Source organism: Nannospalax galili, unplaced genomic scaffold (genome assembly GCF_000622305.1).
Source record: "Nannospalax galili isolate Female #2095 unplaced genomic scaffold, S.galili_v1.0 scaffold87, whole genome shotgun sequence".
NCBI classification, from domain to species: Eukaryota; Metazoa; Chordata; class Mammalia; order Rodentia; family Spalacidae; genus Nannospalax; species Nannospalax galili.
This window is the reverse complement of record NW_008360320.1, coordinates 3,181,571-3,191,756: the sequence shown is the minus strand read 5'-3', so window position 1 is coordinate 3,191,756 and position 10,186 is coordinate 3,181,571. Positions and strand designations below refer to the sequence as shown.

At 44.0% G+C, this 10,186-nt stretch overlaps 1 protein-coding gene across 1 annotated transcript in view; it reads left to right on the top strand.

The window, feature by feature from the left end:
• Positions 1-4,994: 4,994 nt before the first annotated feature.
• Kif5c (kinesin family member 5C) overlaps positions 4,995-10,186 on the top strand; it is a 187,813-nt gene continuing 182,621 nt past the window's right edge. Inside the window, exon 1 of the mRNA XM_008825166.3 lies at positions 4,995-5,475. Coding sequence (XP_008823388.1) covers positions 5,350-5,475 — 126 coding nt within the window. The 5' untranslated portion in view covers positions 4,995-5,349. The remainder of the gene's footprint in view (positions 5,476-10,186) is intronic.

Genomic DNA, 10,186 nt, shown 5'->3' with positions numbered 1-10,186 from the left:
GAGAAAAAACTTGGTCAATTTGGGCCAACTGTATGGTCTTAAACACTCAAAAAGAAAAGAAAGTATAACCAAAGATTAAAGTGATCAGTATTTTTCTTTTAAAGTCTGAGGAATTGTGCTTCCCAGACATTAGGCTTAAAATTCATATAGAAAAATTTTCTCCTTGATAAAAAAAAGTTACTTAGATATAAGACTTCATATCTTGTTTTAGTTCAACACTGCAATGCCTACCTGCTGCCAAGAAAGACAAGTCCACTATTGTTCTTATCTAAAAACTAAATGATGGTTAAATTTCTTCTCTTTCCCTGTCTAGAAGCCATTTGGGAGGGAACTCATACTGCGAGTCTAGCCATCAAAGTTCCTGAAAGCAGATCCTGAATTCGTCACTCTCATGGTGGCCAAAAGAGAAATGAGGAAAACCCAATAGATGGATGATTTTGGAAGCCCTCATCAAGAAACTGTAATGGACTTTGCTTTGGACATTTAAAATTCACTCTGTTCTGACTTTTCCTGGTCCCCTGCCTAGAACTTAGAATGCTTACTACTCTTGCCTTTACTTCTCCTTCACATCTCTTCCTAGGCACCCTTCAAGGACTTTCTTTTCTCTCTATAGCTAACAATTATACACTTTTGGGGTCTTTTAGGTAGGCCCGCTGAAGGGGTGCTCCAGTTGCCACACTCTGTGCTTCTATTCAGCATGTATGAAGCCAGAGTGGTAGGCACCCCAATTCCCCATTGGTAAATAGGGTGATCTCTTCAGAGGAAAGAGTAATGATAGCAGGAGGTAGAAATTGGCTAAGCAGTCTTAGGGTGAAGACCTCAAAAGAAAAATGACCAGTTTCTTTCTCAGCTGAGAGCTGGAAATTCTCTTGATCTGCCAGTAAACTTGTCCCTATCGGAGGCTAACAATACCAGTACTACCCAATCCAAAGATATCTCTAGTTCTGCCATAGCTAGAGGCTTGGATACCAATAAGGGGGTCTGGTTTATCCATATCTCTTTTTTACCCCCAAAGTAATACCGTGATCCTGAAAGACATGCTGAGGACATGACCAGAACTTTGATGGACCTGGACACCTGGAATGAGGACTGGACTGACCAGCTCATCTCATCTCCCCCTCCCCTAAACCCGTACTGACTCCAGGGTAATGAGTCTTATTGAAAAAGTACCTGAAATACTGGGGGCCAAAAGTCCATGGTCCTTCTAGCCCTCTTGTTTGTGCCTTATTTGATAAACTTGCTTCCCAAGTTTTTCCAAAATGAGATAGAGGCAATTAAGCTCCAGGTGATTTGCCAGGAGTATCAGACAATTCTTCTAGAATAAGGGATTATGTTGATGAAGGAGAGGAAATGTGTTGGCAATAAAAATTCACTAACAATGAGATGACTGCTAAGAACTTTAAACTGTGGAAGGTCCCAAGATGAGATAAGAGAACGAGGAAATGGAAATCTGCCCTGCCCTTTAAGGTTTGTTATACGCTTAACTACCATGTGCCCCCATTGAAATCTTTTTTTCCCAAACTACTACATTCTTGTGACCTTTGTAATCATGTGATTATGTGTAACCGCTTGCTTAACCACTAAACATATTTCTGGAACCCCCTACTTGCTTGCTTAAAGGTGACTATAAATTTCCCTATAAACTTGAGCTCGGGACTGGTGCTATTATAGAATGATCCAGGTGTCAGCCTGCCTGCATGAATAAACTCCCTCTCCTTCACCTGACTTGGCTACTGGTCTCTTGACTATCAGAAATTTCTGCAACATCATGGTGCATGTATGGTGGTCAGAGAACAACTTCTAGGATTTGGTTTTCTCATTCCACCATTTGGGTCCCAGGGATTGAACTAGGGCTGTCAGGCTTTGTAGCAAGTGTTTTTATCCACTGAGTAATCTCAGTGACCACAAAAGTTTTAAATTTTGATGTACTTAATGTATCAAATTTTCTCTAGTTTCTTTTCTTTTGGTGGTCTTTATACATTTTTTTTTTTGAAGCCTACTTAGCCCAATTCCACTATTATGTCTTCTCAATCACACTGAGCACTTCATCCTCTGTATTGTGACTTTTTTCTAGGTTGTCTGAGGGAAGTGAGTTATTCTCTGACCCCTTTCTCAAATAGGAGTTCTATGATAATCTCCTTGATAAAGCTTTATATAATAAACCTTTACTTAGAGATTAGAAACAAATGCTATTTGCTCAGTTAATAGTAGATGGTTGGATAGATGGAATAATGAGTGAAGAGGGAGCCCATCGATACGCAAGCTCCTTAAATAAACCAGTGTATGTGGAGTTCTGAGCATTCTGTGGGCACAAGGAAATTAGAACTGGGCTATTCTTTCCAGTATACTATTAAGTTTTAGTTTGCTTTCTGTTATTGTAATGAAATCTCTGAGACTGATTCATTTATTTAAAAATTGGTTTAATTTATCCCATGGTTCTAGAGACGTAAGAGCATGGCACTGGCTCCTCCTTGGCTTCTGGTGAGGGCCATCTGCTGCCTCAAACATGGTGGGAAAGCAGATGAAGCAGTGGACACCTGTGGAAGAGATCGCATAGTGAATGAAAGAGAAAGCAAGAAAGATGAGAGGAAGCTGAACCTGCTTCATAATAAACCACTCCTGTGTAACTAATCTAGTCTCACTAGAGCAAGAACTCACTCCTGTGACAAAGGTATGAATATCTTCTGATGGCCTGGTTGCCTCTTAAATGCCCCACTGTCTCTCAACCAAATTGTAACACTGGATTTTGAAAGAACAAACCACATGTAAACCTTACCAGAAGTTGATCTGTGAGCCAGAGTGTGAGAACTACTTAGTATGGAAATAGATGAGAAAGCAGCATTAGAGCTTATAAAAGATTAATTTTTGTTTTTAGTTTTGAGAATTTCATACTTAAGTACTGCCTTAGAGATTAAAAAACCCTTATTTCTATTTGAGGATAGATAATCAAATTGGTACTGCTTACAATGGTTTAGAAAATTTCACTTCAGTGGGTCTGTCTTTTCAGCTAAGCAGAAAGCTTGTGTTACCAGGTATATCTAGACATAAGCAAAAGCTGTGCTTCCAGACTTAAAAAAAAATATTATTTGCAATCAGCTATTCAGCATCCAATAAGAATAACACCATCTAAAATTTGGGGTTTATGTCATCAGGCACCATGCTAGATGCTCTAGAAGTAATACTTCTTTTAATTTGCTCAAAATTTCCGAGATTATATTATTATTCCAAAGACAAAGTTGAGGAAATTGAATCTGAAGGAACTTTCAACTGTGGACCTTTCCATGGCTGGCAGAGGTGGGATTCAGGCCAGGGAAGCCTCCTTCTACAGGAAGCCCTTATTCAGCAAGCTTCTTATGCTGCACTCCACACTGGAGACACAAAGCCGAGCAGTACTTGTTGCTCAGATGTAGTGATACAGATAACAGGATGCACAAGGAAGGTCAATCAACCGCAGGTAATCTGGGATGTCTTCCTGAGGAAGGAGTCTTGTACTGAGTATTGGATTTGAAAAGGTAGAGCTAGCAGGGCAGAGCAGACACTCCCCAGTTGTTCTGCCAGCATGGTACCACACTCCTGAGGGAATAGCACCCTTCTTCCTCTTCCATCCTTTCTTCTTTCTTCTCACTATTAGGTTCCTTCATGGTCTTATAAAGTTTCTGACTCTATGGTTCTAGAGGTAGATACCAGCCTAAGCCCAGGCCACTCATGAGGAGTTTTCAAACTAAAACATTGAAGAACCATCTATCCTTTGCTAAGCTGAAGAATGACACCCACAGGCTGTTTGTAGGCAGGTTTCCTGATATGTAAGGATCGATCTTGAGTAAGAGTAAGGTCAGCATGTGGAGACAACCATCTATAATGTAGAATCTTGGTAGCCTGTCCTTTCTCCAGCTTGGTTGGTTGCTTTGTGAATAAGTAAGATCAGTTGTATTCTGATAAGTTCTCCTTTTGCTCCAGTGGCCCTTGTCTTGTTCCTATCAATTTCCATAAGATCCCTAATGCTTTTACTTACTAATGAGCCCAAATGAATGAATCTGGCAGAGTAAATGACTTAAACCAATATCAGGAGCAAGTAGGGCAAGTTGAATGGAGGAAGTCAGAAGCTTGGTATTTGTCAGATTGTAAACATCAAGATAAGAAGTTATAAGGGAGGAGGCTAAATAAATAGGAAGAAATGTGATCATTGGGGCCTGGGTATGTTCTGTAAAGAACTTTGGGCTTGGACTTGTATATATTTTGTTCATTCTGCAGAGGTTCTGAAAATGGATCTATGATTAATAGTAACTGAGAGGTCCTATTCTGCCCCCACCTTTTGCAACAGGATATATTTGTGTGTCCCAAGCTGCCTTCTGAATGTTGGGACTCCAGGCATGCACCACCACATGAGGTCGAGATGTTTCTTCAATCTTTGAAATAACATGGTCTCTGTCTCTCTCTCTCTCTCTCTCTCTCTCTCTCTCTCTCTCTCTCTCTCTCTCTCGTGTGTGTGTTGGTTTTGGTCCCTGACTTTTATCAGAAGTTATGAATTATTTATGTACAGGAATTTTTAGGTATAACTCGCTTTCAAAATAATCACGCAAATCCCATTTCCTTCCTGCTCTCCTTATAACCCTTGCAAAACTCTCAACACAGAGAAAACGCTCAATAGCTGTTCAGTTGTACACTGTGTTAAGAAGTAATTTTTTTTCGGGATCAGGAAAAGATGTGACCGCATGATGCAGACTTGGTTATTTATAGAGATTTTAACTGAGGGTATTGACTAGAATTACAGTTTGTTCTTGGCTTATGGTGCAGCTTTCTGGGGTCTCAACCAAACAAAGCACGGCTGCTGTCCTCAGGCCCATCGAAGCATCCTGCCTTCTCACCTGCAGGTTGAGGGACTACAAGTCCCGCGGAGCGATGCGCTCAGACCCAGGGCGGGGCGGGGCGGGGCGGATCTCTGCAGTGACGTCACCGTCCCAAGGCAGGGCGGAGGGGAGGGCCGGGAGGTGGCGGACCGCGCTGGTGCTGATGCAGGATGGCTGAGCATGCAGGAGCCCGGGAGGTCTGAGCAGGGTGAGGCTCGCTCCCTGCGCATCTCCTCATCCGCCTGCCCGTCTCGTGGTTCCAGGCAGGTGGGCTGGAGGGGCAGGGCAGGGTAGGGCAGGAGGTCAGCAACCCGCAGGTCCCAAGACTGAGAGGCAGTTCGCTTCCCGGTGCTGGAGCTACCTCGCTGCTGGGCTCGCGATGACCTGCTGAAAAGCTGCGGGAGGCTGCGGGAGGCGGCCTAGCTGCGGGCGGCGGTTCGCTGCCTCCGTCGTGCTGCCCAGCCGGGCCCCCGACCCATCCCCGAGCCCCCTCCTGCTCGAGATGGCGGATCCAGCCGAATGCAGCATCAAAGTGATGTGCCGGTTCCGGCCCCTCAACGAAGCGGAGATCCTCCGCGGGGACAAATTCATCCCCAAATTCAAAGGCGATGAGACGGTGGTGATCGGGGTAAGTGACCAGGGCATTTCGCCCTTCCTCTGACTTCGCGCCGCAGCCGGGCGCCGGGGACAGAGCTGCGCTCTTTGGGCCGCCCTCTCGGACATCCCCGCGGGCCTGGGCTCCCGGGTGGACCCGCGAGCGCGTGAGAGCCCTCGCCCGGTGGCTCCCTCCGGGCGGTGGCGAAGACCGGCGAGGGCCGGATCCGCCATTGTTCGCGGGTGGGGGCCGGGGTGGGCCTATTGTTTCCACGTTAGCCGCCGCGTGGGCAGTGTTCCCTAGTTGCCCCCAAGCCGGAGTGCCCAGGCCTCCCTTAAAAGTATAAGCTCTACAACCCACCAAAGCTTGCAGGCATCTGTTCATCTCTTCTCAAGACCGTAGCCAACAGGATAGGAAAAAGGTCCAAGAAAAAAAAAAAAACCTCTCCTGGGCCTTGGAGGAGCGGTTTCACCTTGCTCTGTGTGCGGAAGGTGGTGGATACAGTGGAGCTCTAGGTGTCCTCGGGAGGCCTGGGTGTCTCCTGCTGTCCGTCACTCCAAATTGCCCTGGATGTAAGCCCTTCTTTGCTGGACACCCGCCACCTCCCAGGTCCTCCCTCCCGGGTGTCCGCAGCCCCTCTCTTATGCTTTGCTCTGGGCGGGGAGAAGACTGTCCTCATTTGCTGAGCAAGGGAGTCGCCGAGCAGCTCTTCTGTGTCATTAGCCGAAGTTAGTATGTCTAGGGTCTCCCTCTTGATCATCCTTTTCCAGCCTTGCTCCCCACATCCCCTCCCCCAACTTAGCTCCCCTTGCAGCACGGGCTGCTGGAAGTGGGAAGGACTACTAGTGGTGTTTAGTTCTTAGGGGAATGTATCAAATGAAATAAATCAACTTTGGCCCTACCCCCCTTTCGTTGTTCGCTGTCCCTAGAGTGTGGCCCACGGTGCCCCCTTTGTATTCGAGCCGCGTGGGGAGGGACCAAGTTAATGTAAGCCTGGTCCCCACTGACACGTTCCTGGCAGCCTGCTCCAGGCTGCTGATGCAGCCTTCCTGTCCCTAGCATTGATTAAGTGATGTCATCTCCATCACTGAGCATGCTCAGACGAAACCCCTCCCCCTCATTCCACCAGTGACTGTTATATTTAGGTCAAGGGATTGACAGGTGACAATTTTCTGAGAGTTTAGCCAAAGGGCACCCAGCCTTTCTTAAGTGTGGGACCCATATTTCTTTTTTCTTTTTTTTTCTTTTTCTTTTTGGTCTTTTTGAGACAGGGTCTCCCTGTAGCCCCAGCTGTCCTGGGGACAAGGCTGGCGTTGAACTCACAGAGATCCGCCTGCCTCTGCCTCTTGTGTGCTGGGATTAAAGGCGTGGGCCATGCCGGGCGGGACCCACATTTCTTAACCCAGGCTGTCCCCAGCCTCTTTGCCAAGGTTGACTGCAGCAGTCCCTGCAGACGGCCCTCCAACCAGCAGGTACTAACTGTACCTGTTAGTGGACACTCTCCACACTAGGGGATCAGAGACCAAGCTCTGGCCTGGGGGCTTCATTGTGTACCTCACTTAAGAGGGCAGTTCTCCTGACTACTCCTTCCCTCCCAGTTTTCACAGTCATCAGGAAACCCTGACCTTTGAATTCTAGGTGGATGGACAATCACTCATTCTCATATCTGACCTACAAGGGCAGGGAAGGTGTTTGTTTTCTCTTTGCCTAATATTAACTTGCAGAAAAGATGTATGCTACAATTATTGATGAGGAAATAAATTCTATAGTTATTGGTATATAAAGAGTAGTGATATGTCCATGGCAGTCTGGAGCATCTAGTGGCTTCCTGGGGTTACACTTCTCAGCCAGGATCTCACCGCAGTCTGATCTGATATTTCCCAAGTGAGGCATGGCACACAGTGGCATTTGCTAGGGACATCTAGTCCTGACCTTTTGCCTTGTAACAGTTTTTTAAACTAAAATTTGTACAGAAAAGGTTCTGGTGACCTGGTGATATTTTTTCCCTCTCCTGAGCTTTGAGGGCCTGAAGCTCTCTCCCCACCACCTCTGGCACCTGCTGCCTCTACTCTCCATCCTCCACTCCATCCCCTCTTCCTTCCCCTCTTTCCTCCTCTTCTACCAGGACCAATGAAGCACAGTAATAAATCATCCTGGACAGGCAAAGCAGAGATGATTAATTTTAGAATTATTGCTATGAGTACCTACTTATTCCCAATCTAAATATATGTATGTAATATTGACTAAATTAAAATAAGCTCACACTTAAATAAAAATATAAACAAAAATTATAGATGTGAATACATGCATGTTTTACTTCAATTGTAAAGTGATTTTTGCTCAACCTACTGTATATAGTTCTTGAATATAATGAACTATTTTTTTTAAAGATAACTTCTTAAAGTGTCAAGTAGAAGTCTTAACAATTAGTGTATAGCTTGATCACTTTTCAAAATAAAGGCTCCCTATAACCAGTTTTCAGACCAAGAGACATTTTCAGTATCCTAGAGGTCGCTCTAGTGTCCCCTTCAGTCTCTAAAAATCCCAGGGTAACCAATATTCTGACTTCTGGTACCACACATTAGTTTTCTTGGTTTTCTTAACTTTGTATGTATAAAACCCTACAGTAGATTTTCTGTTTCTGGCAACTAGCATTACAAATTACAACATTATGTTTGTCAAATTCGTCTAGTTTGTTTGGTAGTATTCTACCATATGGCTATGCCAGCTTATCCACTAGGTGGTTTGTTTTTTGTTTTGTTCTGTTTTTGTTTTTTGTTTTGTTTTTGAGACAGGGTCTAGCTTTGTAGCTCTGGCTGGCCTTGAACTCATGATCCTCCTGCCTTAGTCTCCAGAGTGCTGGGATTACAGGTTTTTGCCACCAGGCCCACTAACTGTTGAAAGATAGTTGGCTAGCTTAGCTTCTATGGGGCTAGTCTGGATGGTGCTGCTATGAACGCTGTTTTATGCATCTTCCTGTGAATGAGTATATAGATTAGAACACTGCCAGCCGATAAGTATTGAGATTTGGGTTGGCTTGGGCTTGAACCCTTCCTGTTCTGAATTAATAATAGACTAAGCACAGTTCTGGAAACTTGTATTACACTTAAACACCAGGTAGAAAGTCTCCAAGGTGGCAGCAGCACACATGGCTCAATTATATAGAGAGACTATCTCTGGTGGGTACATGGTGAGGATGACCGAAGAAACTAGAATCATCCAGAAATATAGTCACTTTCACTCTCAACAGAGACAAGTAAAGAAGGAAATTGGGTGGAGTGAGCTCTTAGTTCCAACCCAGAATCCCAGGAGTTCTTATTTTTGAAACTGTGTTCTTTTTCTTTTTCTTTTTTTTCTTTATAAAAAAAAAATCCTATTCAGATCTTCTGGAGGTATATGTTAACACAGAGAGAGATTCTGCAGGTGGATTTCTAGATTTCTAAAGAAAATGTGCAGTCTTGGAGGAATCATCCCGCCATTCCTGGATTTATTTTTTATTTTTTTAGCTTCATGGAAAGCCTTTCCCCCATGACCTTCCCAGCCACAAACAATGTCTCTTTACTTTGAACTACTGGCAGGTTTGTTTTGTATATGATCATACATGTTTCTCCTTATATTGCAATTATTTTGATCATGTATCTAATAACATTGTAAGCCATGTATAGAGATAAGGAACATCCATGTTTTGCTTCCTTGTACTTTCTAGGGCCTTACTATATGATTGAAATATTTATTGATCTCTTTGTTGAATCTGGAAGTTTTTATTTTGATATTCTCTGCATCTCTCTGTCTCTCTTTGTCTCTGTCTCTCTCTCTTTCTCTCCCCCACCTTCTGTGTGTGGGTGATATGTGTGCACATGAGTGTGGAGGCCAGAGATTGAAGTTGGGTGCCTTCCTCCATTGCTTACCTTATTCTTTGAGGCAGGGTCTGTCACTGAGCATGGAGTTCGCTGATTTGGCTAGCATGGCTGGTCAGTGAAACCTAGGGATCCACTTGTTTCCACCTCTCCAGTCCTGGAGTTAAAAGGATATACCATTACACCTGGCTTCTTATGTGGATGCTAGGGATTCATCTTGGGTCTTCATGCTTGTGTGATAAGCACTTTATTGACTGAGCTATCACTCCAGTCTCCACTTTGATATATTTAACTTACTTATAGACTTTTGATTTTATAGACATTGGGCTGTGGGGAGTAGTGGAAAAAACAATCTCAAATGCTTTACCTCTGTGAAGGCTTGGTAAGAGAACATCTATAATAATCATAATGCTATAAAAATTGGCAAAAATTATACTGACCTTGTTGAAAATAAGACTAGAAAGACTATTCTCTGAAATAGCCTTTGCCACTTCAGATTCTTCTTGTTGGGCATTTTCTGTTTGCAGTCCTGAGAAGTCTTGCTAAAGATGGACACCTTTTCCTGAGACAGTACAAGCTCTGACCCACTTGAGAACTGCAGAAAAATGTTAGTCACAAACCCTGAGCTGGTCATTGGTGAGAAAAGTGGCCTTAGTGAGGCCCTGGAAAACTTATATTAGTTTTCCACAGTGAATGAACAGGGAAAGCAGGCATCTGACAAAGACTAAACCTAGGCCTGAGTTAGCATTTTGGAGATTAAGGTCTGAAGAAATAAAGAAAAATCTAGAATTTTCTTTTGGTTCCAGTAATTATTCTTCTTTCAAAGTAAGAACATTCACTTAAAAAAATTATTAGCACTAGCACTGTTATTAAGAGCATAATTATGG